Source organism: Enoplosus armatus, chromosome 3, assembly GCF_043641665.1.
Source record: "Enoplosus armatus isolate fEnoArm2 chromosome 3, fEnoArm2.hap1, whole genome shotgun sequence".
In the NCBI taxonomy this organism is placed as follows: domain Eukaryota; kingdom Metazoa; phylum Chordata; class Actinopteri; order Centrarchiformes; family Enoplosidae; genus Enoplosus; species Enoplosus armatus.
The window spans coordinates 12,882,893-12,897,917 of record NC_092182.1 but is presented as its reverse complement, the minus strand read 5'-3'; the positions used below and the strand labels follow the sequence as shown (position 1 = coordinate 12,897,917).

Below are 15,025 nucleotides of genomic sequence, written 5' to 3'. Positions count from 1 at the left end.
GTAAAGACAGAGCTGCTGTTCGTGCTTCATAACAACACAGCAGATTAAAAAAAAAAGAAAATCACTAAAATACAAAGGATAACGTTTTTATTTATTTATGTTCACTGCCAGCAAGTACATTTATTTTAATTATTTCCATTTACAGTAGGGTTAACTCTGTGTACTTGTGACAAGAAACGCGCACCAATTGATTGCCCTCGTGGTTTAAGGTCTGTCATGACAAAACAGCAAAATTTAATTTATTTGCATATAATATAAATATATTTTAAAAAACATTTAAATTATTTTAAAAATGTCATATTACCCTGTGCTCACTAATATTGATTACAAATATCTTTTTTAAGGACCTGCCCTGACTTATGTTCTAAAGGCAGAAATGAATGTGTGGTGTCAATATTCATTATGTACAAAGATCAATATTTTTGAGCAAAGGGGCATTTTAAGGTTAAAGGGCAAAACCACATCGGCCTGTATGTCTTTACTGTACGTCTTATGTTTCGCAACTTCTCTCGGCTGATATGTCCTGCGATGTGGGCGCTCCACAGTGACGGCAAAGATCGCAAAAGGAATGTATTCCCGGATTTTCTCTCTCAGAACTGCAAGAATAAAACAAAAACAATGTCTAAGCTACAGTAAATCTAAAACACAAAGAAGAATTATTACTTTTTCCCCTATCATAATGTAACTTAAATCATCTATAAAATCAATGACATTCTAGCACTAAAATAACAGCATAATACATGACCATACAAAAGTCAGACAGCCGATTGTAAAAAAACAATGCAAAAACTAAACCACTTATGCCAAATAATGCTGCATGAATAGTGAGCAGTGAGACAAAGAAAAATAAAAAACTAAAACTTACATTTTTGAGGAACTCCTCGGCGACAATGCGAGCCCTGGCGTTGACGGACAGCTTCATTTCACTTATCTCCTTGTCAATTTCCTCCATGAAATGAATGACAAAGTCCACCAGTTTGTGTTTGTACATCTGCTCTGTGTGGAAGTTGGTGATGAGGAAACTGATGTCATAGCCCTGTTGAATGAAAATGGATGACAAAAGAGGAGTCTCAACAATCCCGTTATCACATTCCAGGACTATTCCTGGATATTTGTGGAAGACATTTGTAGCTTAAAAGATAAAATGGCAATTGTCATTCGTACCCCTGCCTATCTTGTCCCTGACTACATTAACTGAACTAAATGATGGTGTTTATAATGTAATTACAATAGTTCATATAACAAAATAATTTAAATGTTTTTTCCACATTATCTTCTACAGATCAACTCATTGTGTATCAGGCTATTTGGGCAATGTTCCATAAATAATAAGTATGTGTATAAATGTGACTGGCCACTTACCTCCACTGGTTTCCTCCTCAGGATGAAGAAGTTCTCAGCTCTCATCATCATGAAACGCATGAACTTATGGCACAGAATCTTCTCAATCTCATCTGCCTGCAGCAGCAGATTATTTAAAAGGAAGAGTCAGGATTACAGATACAGTTCTTACCTTTATATCATTCATATTAGTCACTAATTGCTGAGCAACAATGCGTTTTGTATCAAGGTCTAAACACATTGGCACCCGGACTGACTGACCTGCTTGACAGCAATGCTGACTCTGACGGAGTTGATGGAGCCCTCGATCAGGACTTTCTCCTTCTCGTTACGGCTGATGATCACAGGCTGGAGGAGCAACTCTTTACTGCTCCTAAAAGTGGAAGAAACACACACACACACAATTCATTTTCTGTCGCACAATAAGTCATTAGGAGGTGAAACTCACACAATCACACTCAAAGTTGTGGTGACAGACTCACCGTACTTCCACCTCTGGCTTGTTGTGTCTCTCCACCACCTGCGAGGAGAAACTCTCCAGGCAGAGGGCGGCCTGCAGAGTTGCACGCACCGCATTGAGATATGGGCGCAAGGTTGCCGTCTGAGGGAGGAAGGCCAGAAAGAATAGATGACAATCATTCCTAAAGAAGAATGTCTGAATCTACAGGCAGGTGCAACTAAGACTGACTTGTGAGAGCTCCTGTGGATCAACAAGTTTCAAATACACAGTCTTCCCCCGGTTTCACTTCACCTGATAACAGTGTACAGTACACAGTCATTGACTGGCCTGACTCTCGACCTAGAGTGGGCAGCTGGTTGTTTCTATTCTTTGTGACACACTAGCACTTCATCTTACTGAGCCTGGACTCTACGGTGCCAGGAAAGTACTCTTGACATGATTTTTGTTTTTTAGATAGCCTCACTCTATGTCTACAGTATCACAACATGTCACATAGGATTTAATTGAACAGTTTATACATTTGAAGATTTTACTCAAATGACCTTACAAGTTATAATGGCATGACCCAATTTTTTAAAGATACATGTACAAAGAAGTCACATTATGTCACATCTGTGCAATTTCTGAAGAAATAAAGTGGCATCCAAATGATTGCCGTGGGTGAAATGTAAAACTGGCTAAGTGGACAGGTGTTCAAATGTGTAGATGTTTACTTAAAATATAAAAGGGCTTACTTAGACACTTGGACTTGTGCAAAAGTTGCTGACATTGATAGAAATAACCTACATCTTATTTCAAGTGTGACTATCACATGTGTGGGATTCTGTCCACTATTGCACTTGGTTGTATCACATTAGAGTCACAGAGTGAACTATTTGTATTGTTTTTGTCTAGTTAGGCATTTTGCAACATACAACTGCTTAATTGCTTCCTCAGAGCTAAAACAACCATAAGCCAAAAGTAGACATTAATACTATTACTGCAACTACTAGAATATAAAGTGTTATGTTGTCACACTATGCTGAAGTAACCCTGAGCAGAACATTCTGCTGAGCCCGATGGGTAAATCAATGGCCGATATTATCAACCAGCAATAGGTAATCAATTACATTATTATTGCTATATATGTCAGCCAATATGTAACAAAATGCAAACCTGAAATGCCAAACATATGACTGAGGTGAATTCAATTATAAACATTGTCTCCTTTACATTACTTATCAACTCTGAAATGCTTAGTTCATATCTTTGTCACAACTCTTTAATAACCAGATTTAAAGTGAAATGTTTCTGTAAAAGATGTAATATCAGACAATATATTGTAACTGATTTTTTTGTCAATCACAGATATTGCCCTCACAAATCCAGCGACAACCAAGCTATGATGTTTTTTTAGCTGACCCTCATATCTGTCCTCACTGTAGCTCAGCAAACAAAAACACAATACTTATACTAGAAGCCAATACCATGAGTAGGAACATAAGCCACAAGCTGTTGAGAAGGACAGGTGCCATTTTAAAAATGTGGTGGCCAATATCAACAAATGTTGATTTAGCAGCGATATTTTTAAAAGCTGAGGGAATATGCAACTGGTGTTGATTGTTGGTCTATCAACATCATCATCATCTGGACAGCTGGTACCAGCAAAGCAGAGTCGGCTAGTTCACCAGGTGTTGGTGTTGAGAATGGCAGGAAACACTGGTAGAAGTTTAAAAAGTGTTGACCAATGCAAACAAATGTTCATTTAACAGCGAGGTTTTTTTTTTTTTTTTTAAAGCTAATGTACAAAGAAGCTCCACTGGGTTCAACACAATAAAGTGAGCTAGTTCACCAGATGTGCCCTCTTCTGTCCTTCTACGTTACTTAGCAACAAAGTATTACTACAGAGCTAAAACAACCTGACGCGTCATCATAATGGTAACGTTCTATCTGGGATCTGCACTATGACGAATTAATCTCGGATATTTTCTCTTTTAGCTAGGAAAGACCAGCTAACGTTAGCCTGTTAGCTAACTACCTGCTTAGCTAGCCCAAATAAGAGCAGAGGAAGCTACACCTTCCTTATGCATGCAGTTAGTCGAGGAGCGGTAACGACTTAATATCGACCATTTCTGATATATGTAATCGTTAAACTACGTCGGTTTATCAGCACATATGTCTAATTTCTCTTACCATTTCTCTGTGTGATGACAGGCGGCTAAAGGCGGAAGTAGCTACACTTGTCAGGGCTTTTCCGTGAACATACCGGAACTCAACTCTGCCCCCGAGCTGCTTCTGGTGTAAAGCAACTGTGGTTTTAGGCAAATTATGAAGAGGGGAAATTAAAAAAATATATATTACCGAGGTTATATGATTACCATTTAGCAGTAAATATTATGAATCTATAATAAATGTAATTAACCTGTTTTTCTGCAATATAATGAAAGAAAAAGCAGAATAATTCGTTTTTTCCTAACCACAGAATAACAAGCTCATTGGAGACAAACGTGCTATAATCAAATATTTGTTTAACATTTGTTTTTTCATTTTTCAGTTTGAGTTTCTGTACTAGTCTTGCCCAAAGTCAAATTCTTATAAAATGAACAACTGAATGATGTTGAGATGTGAGCCAAGTTTTCATTTAGAATTTAACCCTAACCCTCTTAGCTATCTAGGGGGTTATCCTATGATTACACACATATTACACATGCTTTTTAAGGATGTCTCTGATATTTTATAGACTAAATATCTTAAATGTGACAAGGCACAAAAAATGGATTTAGAATTCTCCACCACAATGTACCATGTAGAAAAGCTTTTAAAGCTATTTTACCCATAATGGAAGGAGATAAAACATTTGATTAGGAAACACCCCAGTCAGCCATGACAGTGAATAAGAAGACAAAAACCCAGGGCCCTTGAACTGGCTCACCTCAATGGAATGCAGCCATTTTTAATGTTATCAATGCTTTTTCCTGCTGATAATCCAAAATGTCTGCAGTGCCTTTGACACAGAAGATATCTCACAGTAGGAACAACACAGGAGGAATAAGATGAATGATGGCTGAATTCCATTTAGCTCCTTCAATTTCAGAGTCCTAGCATTGTGCATGCTGGCTTACTGTCATGATTCACTTATGTAATTACAAATACTTGTGCTTTTCCCATTATGGCAAGTCAAAATGCATTGGATGCATGGCTGTGCTCTTCAAGGCACCATAGAGTGAACTATTGAGTGATTACTACATAGGAAATATGGAATAGGTGAACAAGGAGTGAGTTTAAACAGTCTTTGAGTTTTCCGAGGTCATCCAAATACATATAATTAACAGAACCATAAAAAGGTGTACAGGTGAAGGTAGCTGGACTAATAGGACAGTCAGGGAGCTGCCAATCAAGCACCTTGTTTACCTCAGAAATAAACCAAACAATCAAACAGAAATTGAGACACATAATGTTAGACCATTGATATATTCAAGAGTTTTATTATTTGACGTCCCAATTTTCTTTGACAACATCATTGGCATCGCAGTGATTTTTTTTTCTATAAGGAAGAGGAGTAATACCAGGGCAAAATGTTGGATCTTTTCTTTAAATGGAAAGAGAGAACATCCATTTCAGTTCAATCCATCAGCCATTTACCTTTACCATCTATACACTGTAATGCACAATCCGTTAAAAATATTAAGTACTTAGCCAACCTGAGCTACAAGCAGATAGAACAGCAATAACAAAGACATGACAGAAGACAGGTGTATGCTGTGTTGGTGACACATATTGTAATTCCATAGCATTGAAAGATGTCTGATGAAGGACATAACCCATAGAGCAGTAATAGTAGCAGTACAAGTAATGTTACATAAAAGGCAAATATTAATATATCAAGGAATTAATCCATGTTTTACACCGTGACTGTGTTATCAGCCTTTACTTAATGTCTACTTAGGAACCTTTCTTCTGCAGTGTGAGGCATTTATAAACCCATTAACACACAACCTTGAAGGGGAAAGGCAGTACAATCACCAAAGTGTTAAACAGATTCTCGGGGGATATTTGACAGGGAAAAGAAGTGATTTGAAGCTTACCAAAAGGCGTGTGGTAGCAGACGTTGCCCAAAATCAGTCATCCCTCTAGAACATTTAAAGGCAAAAACATAAAAAGAAAGTGCAAAAAAAAAGTATGCGTTTCAGATTGGCTTCAGAAATAACATTAGCCAATTAAAATATATACATATACATATATATATATATATATATATATATATATATATATATATACACACATATACATATATATATATATATATGACAGATAGGCGTTAGAAAGCAAAGAGGAAACAGAAAGAGAGAATAAGATACTTGGGATGCTGACATTAGCCAACATCATCTCACATTACAGAGCATCAGCCAGTCCATCTAGAGTTCCCAATTGCACTCTTTGAACATGGCTCCATCTTGCCCCCTTAGTGTGAGAGTCAGGGGCCACAGTCAGAAAAACGGGTGGGCGGGGCAGGAGATCACTCACTATTGAGTCAGGGCTGTGAGGTCAGAAGGGGTGTCATTCTTCTCTTGTGTGATCTTTGGGCACTGGATGTGTCAGCGTATTTTATGAGTACGCTAGTGTATTAATTTGTGTACTAAGTAAGGAGGGGGGGTACATCCATGTGCAGCGTACTGCGTGAGGGGTTGTGCCGACGGAATGAACAGTGGCGTGAAGGAGGAAGACCAGTAGGGAAGTCCTTTCCCTGGGAGCGAGGTGCGGGTGATGTAACCGGTGTCAGGGTGTTTCAGAAAGCCAAGAGAGAAGATGGTCCAAGTTGTCCTTTAGCAGCTGCAGCTTTCTGCTGAAGGTTTAGCTCCGTCATTCCTATCCAGTTTTATGGGCTCCGGGAATTCGTTATACAACTCCACCTCTGTCTCCTGACAGGCATCAGAAGAGAGAAAACAATCAGCACAGGAGAAAACTCAAATGAGAAAGTAATACAATGTGATTTCATCTATTACTGCTGACATTGCATTAAGATATGCTAATAAAAAAGCTCACATGTCAGCTGGCTTTCATTTTTGTATTTCGAGCAACTGTTACTCACTTGTTTGAGGGCGTTACGTGCAATTGTCTGGAATGCCTGTTCTACATTTATGGCTTCTTTGGCGCTGGTCTCAAAGTAGGGGATGTTGTTCTTACTCTGACACCAAGCCTGAGCCCTTTTGGTGGTTACCTGTGTGTATGAAGAGGAAGACATTAATCAATATGACGAGTTGAAATGCATATGGCTGGGTTCAAGGTTGTCTCCAAAAGAAAAATCCTATTTAAGTCAGGAATGTTAAACTAAATGTTATTTCACGTAATTCTTCTTTGAGTTAAGTGGGTTAAGATAATCATATGCCATAAAAGAAATAAGGTCAACATAGTGCAGAAAGACAAAGACATCTAACATTCTGTCATCATCTGTCTGCACACTTTATCAAGAAAAAAGCTGGCAAGAACAAATTTAAATGTACCTTGCAGCAAGCACTGTGGCAAGGTCTTTGTTCTACAAAAAGGTATGATTTGTTTGCATCTGATCTGATCAAAAATGAATAATATGCTATTATTAATATTATAATTATTATTGCTCAGGTGAAGTGAATCTTTCGTTTTCACCAAGCGCTCTGCCAATCCTACGCTAGCACTCAGGTACTTGTGCTGATTATGATGTTTGAGGCATCAGACCTTGTGTACACCAGCCAACAAAAATAACACAACAGCAGTCATAGTACTGCTGTGTTGCCAGAAGCATTTCAACAGCACTCACAGCCCATTCATGTAGTGAAACATGTCCGAATAAATAACGCAGCTGAAACATGTCTGGTGAAGACCATCTATTAAGGTGGACATTGGAAACGGTCCTTGGTGTTTGAGGCATCTGACATTTGAATGCAGGATGGGGAATGACTGATTTAAAATCAGGTCATCGTTATCCACTGACACCAACCTGTCTATTCTCCAAGTCAATCTTGTTGCCTAGCACCACAAAGGGGAAGTTCTCAGGATCTCGAGGGCTGGCCTGGATCAGAAACTCATCCCTCCAGCTGTCGAGTGTTTTGAAGGTGTTGGGTGCAGTCACATCAAACACCAGCACACAGCAGTCTGCTCCACGGTAGAACGCCACACCCAAAGACTGGAACCTCTCCTGGCCAGCTGTGTCCCAGATCTAGACAACCACAAGCAGACAAAAAGTTTAGTGTCTACTGGACAAGATGGACAGAACAAATGAGAAGACTGCAACAAATATCAACAACCGGGGAGATAATGCAAAACACCAAGATGCAACTTTTCCAGTTGTCATTGTGCTGTACCTGCATTGTAACGAGCCGGTCGTCCACCATCACCTCCTTGGTCAGAAAGTCTGCTCCTATTGTGGCTTTGTACTGGTTACTGAACTTCTTGTTCACATACTGGTTCATTAGGGAGGTCTTTCCAACACTGAGAGTACAAGAGAACAGACAGCAGCATAACAGAAGATGGCAGACCAAGAGCAAAAACACAAGGTGGTACAGGCTGACTGATAGCTAATATGAAATATGGAGTAATTAGATTCATTTAGAGCTGGGTGATAAATGGATGTAATCAAGACCCCATTTAGACTTTGCCACTTAATGCATACAGAAGTATTACAGATGGATTGAAATCTGATTGCTCACACCACCTCCCAGGTGTAACTACTTTAGTAAGCAGTCTGTGATAATGGCAACTGTACTGTAATGAGATTACCCATCATTATTCTTGTCTCACATAGAGCAACAGGAAGAAAAATGTCAAATTCAATCTGATCTCTTATCAGCGCAACCACTGTATGATCTGTGTGGGTGAGAGAGCATTGACCTGTATGGGTGAGGGAGAGAAGTGTGTGAGTATCTGTGGAGACGAGCAAAATGTTTGTCTCTCTGGTGGTCCACTCATGGCATTCACCCATGTGTTTGTGTTACTTTAAGGATAACTGTTAGCTCCCTAGCTAAACCGCTTTTTGTTGTAACGTAATTGCTAAAGTGCATGTTATTCTTCTTCTGACACACTGGGCTGGAATAATGCTGACACTGATTTGTATGTAGCAAACATCACATCTGGATTTTATCCAAATATGGGCCACTTGAAATGGCCATAGTTTAGAATATGGTACCTAATGTAGGGAACCACCAACAGCCACAGACAAAACATTGTCACATAATCAGTAGAGAGAATCAAATTAAAAATAGTATCCAATATCACAATCTTTATTTAACCATCAAGTGTCCTTAAAAATAGTATTTGCATCACAATGCGTTACTTTTCCACAGACAATCCCGTGCAGTACTTGGCATGAAAATGAATGCCAAGTCTGCAGATAAAAAGTATGGTTGAAAAACAGTAGGTGCATTTGTAAGGAGCAGAGGTCTGCCTGGAGACATCTTATGGCAGTGTTATGACTCCTGCCAACAAGGAAGTAACACAAATTGATCAAACACGCAGATATATAATCTTCAATGATTCTACTCACAAACAAAAATAATACCTTGGCATTGAAGTTTTTTTCCCACCAAACTATTTTTAGAACAGACCTGACTGATGCTTTCCTCCCCTGCACTGCTGGTTTTGACATGTAGGACAGAAAAATGCCACGTTGAGACTCACCCAGAATCTCCCAGGATGATGACTTTCAAGAGCACTTTCTTCCTGGATGTCATATTTCCACAGCTGCAAAATGACAAAAAACAAACAGCAAAATGTTTAGTGTACAGAGGCACTCAACAATGCCTTCCTAAACTCTTCATTGCAAGTTACAACCTAATCGCCAGTTTCCTATTGCTCAGGGACAATAAAATCAATGCAAAAGTAAATCTGTTTCTATGGAGACAGGCCCTTTGGAAAACATTAGTCTAAAAATTTGCGAGTAGAGTTCCTGGACCAATCAGGTTCGAATACCATTCATACCAGTCATGTGCTTTCTAAGCTGTTGGGTAAATCACGAGGAACACATCATTCTTTTTCTCTCACGCAACACAAGAAGTTACCTCCAAGAGGACCAACTCCTTTCCTGTACAACACAAATGAAGTGACACATCTGGCACTTTTTTCTGATATCGCTATCACTAAGCAGACAACCTACAACAGCTTGATCTCAGTACACCACCAAACACTGCGTCTGTCTGATAATATAGGATGATTATTACCAGCATATACAACATGAAATGAGAGACCCTGTACATTGTATATATATTTATCTAAAGCTTAATTGTTTCACACGTGACAATTTTTATTAATACAAATCTAAAACTATGAAGTGAACACTCTATGTAACACCTTAAAATATATTTTTTTAATAACCTGAATATGCAAAACTCAGGCACTTTTGTGTGCAAATAATTCAGAAATTCTGGTGTTCCCAACAGAGCAACAATAAACTTATAGATACAGTATGTGACCTTACTTTCAGCAAGAACTGTAATTCACCGTTAGGCAAAATGTGTAATTTCTGAACACTCAAAAGCAGCGATGAGCAGTGAAGTGTATCATTTCCTCCGCGTCTCGTCAAAATGAAGATATTGCCCAGCACATGAATGAGTGAGCAAAGTCTGTATTGTCCCCCTCTAGCAGTGGTGATTCAGTGATAAAGTTAACAGTGCAATTGTAGAAGCTGATGGTTCCCAAGATATCATATATGACATTAGGTCAATTACTGTGTTCTTAACATTGCTGGAATAAAGCAAATTCTTCACTAAAAAGGTACGATCTTGATCCTTGGTCTCTGAGATATGGAACATGACGGAGGCTCATCTTTAGTTCCTCCTACTGTTATTAATTCAGCCTTCTATCTATCTACAGTATTCCCTCTATCTTTCAAAAATTTGACTTTGCTTGTCATGGAGGAAACTCATATTACAAAATGAACTGTGAGACAATAAACTAAAAATGTTTACGCTCCAGTCTTAAAGGGTTATCTGTAAACCTTATCCATGAGCAAATAGGCTAAACAGACTAAAATAAACCTTGATTTCATAAGAGGCTGCTTTATCTTTTTTCACACGTGTGTTATCTGTGACAAGTAAACAGTCCAGCACAATGCAACTCAGAAAGTCTACTGTAAGTGTGTGCATACTCTCAGTGTGAATGGCAACAATAGCAGCTGTCTGATGGGAATATGTAGCCTATGATACAGCATTTCCTGAAGATGATCTGACCTGTGGCTTAGGCCAAATGGGTATGTACAGTACATAATATACAAAACAATACCGATGTATTTGTGATACGTGTGTGATATTTGTTTGCAATTTGTAAACAAATGTCTTTAATGAACAACTCTGTCCCTTATTTTGGGGAAACCAAAAAGCCTTTTTGGCAGTGAAGCACAATAACCTGACATGACAACGGTTTAACAGAAAACTTGACCACTGTCCATCAGCTTTTCACGTAAGTCAACATACATTATGCGCAAAGAACAGAGGACATATTAGACGTGCCGATCCACCAACCCAAACAGGTTTTTGGTGTAAATCAATTATAGAACTGAAGCAATACTTACAATTTTAAAGACAAAAAAAAGATGAAAAACCACAACTTTGATTCAAAGGAATCATGAGCCCTTAGAGAAAATCCAAATTCTGAAACAACGCCATACTTCAGTTCCCATCAGGAGCTGGAAAGTACACTTGTGTTATTTCTGAATGGAACAAGCACAGCACTCCAATGTCTACCATACTGTGAACCGCAGGTTAGCTGCATGAAACAACAGCACAACACTGAAGTCTGGGCATACTCAGACCACAGTCACATGATTACAGAAGAAACTCAACTCAGATCTTTACCCTTTGACAAAGAGCAGAGCGTTAGACATTGATTGCTAAATGCCGACTATCATCTCTGACAGGAGGTTCAGTCGGAAGTCATGTGAATGCCTCTCAATAAAAACAAATCGAATTCATCCCGTCAGTATTGAAAAAAGACAATAATACACCAACATTAACTGGCAGATTTCATTGATACTAGTGTAAGCATTGTGTGACAAAGTGAATGAATCTTCATACAGATAAAGAAAAAAAATGCACTATGTATATGAAATTATTTGTTGTGTCTGTATGTATACATTTGCCTTTATTCTGTGCTAAGAAATGTGTTTTGCTGGTTTAAAAGTAGCCCATGTCTCATAGGCTGTTTAGTCAATTTTCATGCCATTTGCAATGTAGCTCTGTAATTGTAATTGTGCGTTTTTTTCATTTTGCATTAAAATAGCCAAAAAGTCAGATAGTTTAGAGTAGTGTTGCACAGAGCACTGGTACTAAAATGTGCTTTTCTCCTTTCAGGTAGTTTTTTATATCCTGTCTACTATTATGAGTTTGGTGCATAACTACTCCATGAGTTCCTTAAAATGACACAAATATAAATTACTGTGTCAACAAAGAAAGTTAAACAATTGTTTTTATAGTGGCAACTGTCACTGCACTAGCAAATATTAGACTCTAACTGTTCATGGATTCATATTGAGAAGTGTGTGTTCAAAACTGTCACATGTTGGACTAAAGTAAAAGTCCCCACACATTTCCCCCTCTGTCCGTAAACCACTGGCACAAGCAGCTGGAATTCACAGATCACCTCTAATATGGATTATGCATGCACACCCACAGACACAAACAAACTCCGGACTAAATATAGATTTGGAAGGCTGAGTTCAGATGTTTCTCAAAGCTCAAACCCATCTCCACACGTCATAAAGTTGGGCCATCTTTATGTTTCCTGGTTGGTTAGTGCCCATGTGATAAGCAGATGGTCCAGCGGCCTGGGGTTACAGTCAGTATGGTCAAAATCAAGCGTATCAACAGTATAGAAGGCAATAAACAAATCATTCTAAAATAATGTGATTAAAGCACTGTACTACAGCGTTAGAAAGTAGTATACAATATCACATGCAGCAAAAGATTTCTACAAAATAATACTTTCAAAAGGAATGTTTTCCCTATATTTACACAGTAATACATCGTTTTAACCCTGTGGTGGTCGTAAACCAGGATCGTATCAAATGGAAAAACAAATCTTTTGAAGAAAAAGATTGCTTTTCCCACATGAGCCTACAGACAAATCTAGACGTCCAACTATAAACACTGAAGCACTCCAGTAGAGCGTAACAAACTGGAAGGTACACTGCGCAACGTAAAATGAGACGCAGCTGTGTAAGCTACAATCTCAACTGTGAAAAGAAATGTCAGGCATTTTAACCATGACAGAACAACTATACTCAAAGAATCAACCAATTCTTGTCAACTTGAGGGATACAAGTAAATCTCAAAGTAGGGCTGATCCAAACAGGTACTTCAATGTCAATCTCCAGTATCAAGTAACCTGAGAAGAGCTGTTTGCGCTGTAGGAACAGTTGCCAACTACTGCAATTATTAATTAAAAACAAACTCAGAGAGCAGTAACAGCAGTCTCAGTCTTCATACTTATTATATACGATTCAAAGTATGATTTTGAAAAGTGATGAAGAAAAAGGAAAAGGAAAAAAGTTAGATCACCGACAACATTGGTACTTGAATATCAAAGAAATACAGGACTTTTATATTTGGATGGCAATAGATTTCAGGTTACACTTCATCCCAGCAAACTTTTTGGCACAAAGTAATGGGCGTTGTAGCCACATCAGATCATTATATTAAGTACATGTGACAGAACAGATAAACGTGTACCTGCGTGATCTGTGAGTCACAACAGAAACAAAAACTATTCAGCACACAAAAACAAAAAGGACAAGTCCCGTCTGCCTAGCAACACTGAGGAAGAGACACGGGACATTTCTCTCACACAGCCTGTTGACAGAAGACATGAATAAAACTCGATACTTGTCAGCATCAAGACATGTTACCAAAACCCACCTCGACACATGATTAATCAACCATACAGAAATTGGTAGTTTTGCGGTGAAAGGCTGAGTGTGCCCCGCGCCCCCTCCTTTACGACACCGTTTTGCATAAACACCAAACAAAAAATAAAGTATTTAGAGAAATCACTATCCCTCTGTCAACAACAAACAAAGGGGGCATCTTCATCAAACCTGTGTTCGACCGACCGACCGACCTTGCCTCCTCGGCTCTCCTTCCTTATTGGAGTCGACCCAAAGGAGCCACAGGCCGGCCTTGTTTTTGCCAAGCAGCTTCTCGAAAAACATTGCACCACCATTAGCAGTTAACGTTATAGCGTCGGCGTTAATAGGACACTAAACCAATTGATGACTGAGCAAATATTATGCACATGAACAGACTGTTGTTGTCTCAAGAACTTACTTTCAACTTGTAACACACCGGAGCAGCGACTTCTTGTCGGGAACCGAGCTGTCTGCGAGCTAACTAGCTGTTATTGTTCAGGACAGTTAGCGTTAGTGGCTAACTAGGCGTTACGTTGGTTAGCTAGCTAACGTTAGCTCGCTGGCACTGAACTCGGTTAGCTTGCGTTAATTTGGCAATACCTCGTTTCAAAATCGTAAAGAAATGTGTTGCCCTTTGCGTGAACACCGTGTCGTAAATTGCCGAGGCAGATTATCTACAACTGGTACGTAAATTTGGCACTTTGCTTGAAGTGTTGCCTGCCAGCGAGCTAACTATCTGCAGCCCTCAGCTTCTCTGTTCCCCTTTCACTTCCTCCTCCAAAACAACGCCTGCGTCCTACGTCAGACGCAGCTAACTAATAATCCCAGCCCATTTATGACTTCTTTCATTAATATTTATCGTAGACTAAATATCCTGCTTTATCTCTGCCGAAATAATAGCTATTTTGGTCTTGGTTTATATGTTCAGGCTCAGCTGCAGTTTTCAGGGGTTTGTCATCAGTGCCACCGTTTGAGAAGAATTAAGAGAGATATGTCGTGTTTTTAATATTAGTATTGATATATGGGATCAGCTTGGATTCCTGTACATGTGGGTGTTCAAGGGCTACTGCAGCGATCCAGTATTTCACTCCAGTATAGTTGGGGGACTCACTAAAACAAAAAGAATGGTCAAGCTCGAAGCAGCAGAGGCTGATATCCAGGTTTTTAGTCTCTATGGGTCCAACTCTGAAAACGCTGGTATCTACAATTCCCATAATGCAACTGCCTCCTAAAGGCCCACTTCTTTCAAACCCCACAGCCCCAGTTTGAAACGCAAGTTTTCTGTTAAAAGGTTTATGTCTTGACCTGACGACATCATCTGGGTTATATACTACTCCACATGACCAGTAAACTCAACTTCATGTGTAAAATCGGTG

General features: G+C 39.0%; 2 protein-coding genes across 3 annotated transcripts; both read right to left on the bottom strand.

The window, feature by feature from the left end:
• Positions 1–72: 72 nt before the first annotated feature.
• Positions 73–6,153, bottom strand: arpc4 (actin related protein 2/3 complex, subunit 4). Its single transcript, XM_070902644.1, has 7 exons — positions 6,132–6,153; positions 3,974–4,047; positions 1,824–1,942; positions 1,603–1,714; positions 1,363–1,458; positions 866–1,036; positions 73–596 (listed from the first exon to the last, which is right to left on the bottom strand). Exons 1-7 carry the CDS (start codon positions 6,151–6,153, stop codon positions 591–593), a joined length of 600 nt encoding a protein of 199 aa, XP_070758745.1. The 3' UTR covers positions 73–590.
• LOC139282770 (ras-related protein rab7-like) lies at positions 5,250–14,399 on the bottom strand. 2 transcript variants are annotated; one of them, XM_070902642.1, is made up of 6 exons: positions 14,068–14,399; positions 9,431–9,493; positions 8,119–8,245; positions 7,755–7,973; positions 6,870–6,998; positions 5,250–6,699 (listed from the first exon to the last, which is right to left on the bottom strand). In XM_070902642.1, the coding sequence occupies exons 2-6, from the start codon at positions 9,481–9,483 to the stop codon at positions 6,604–6,606; spliced, it is 624 nt and encodes a 207-aa protein (XP_070758743.1). In that variant the 5' UTR covers positions 9,484–9,493; positions 14,068–14,399; the 3' UTR covers positions 5,250–6,603. The 2 variants fall into 2 exon arrangements, with proteins under 2 accessions (XP_070758743.1, XP_070758744.1); XM_070902643.1 differs by having other exon boundaries at positions 5,250–6,696.
• Between the last annotated feature and the right edge of the window lie 626 nt (positions 14,400–15,025).

Bases quoted from the DNA above. Each gene is read 5' to 3' on its own strand.
- arpc4 (XM_070902644.1), bottom strand. From the start codon at position 6,153: ATGTCAGCATCCCAAGTATCTT. The intron at 1,943-3,973 runs GTAAGAGAAATT...TTCCTCCCTCAG, and splicing joins TGTCATCACACAGAGAAATG to ACGGCAACCTTGCGCCCATA. The intron at 1,459-1,602 runs GTCAGTCAGTCC...CTGCTGCTGCAG, and splicing joins TCAGCATTGCTGTCAAGCAG to GCAGATGAGATTGAGAAGAT.
- LOC139282770 (XM_070902642.1), bottom strand. From the start codon at position 9,483: ATGACATCCAGGAAGAAAGTGCTCTTGAAAGTCATCATCCTGGGAGAT. The intron at 7,974-8,118 runs GTACAGCACAAT...GTGGTTGTCTAG, and splicing joins ACCGGCTCGTTACAATGCAG to ATCTGGGACACAGCTGGCCA. The intron at 6,700-6,869 runs GTGAGTAACAGT...GATGCCTGTCAG, and splicing joins CACGTAACGCCCTCAAACAA to GAGACAGAGGTGGAGTTGTA.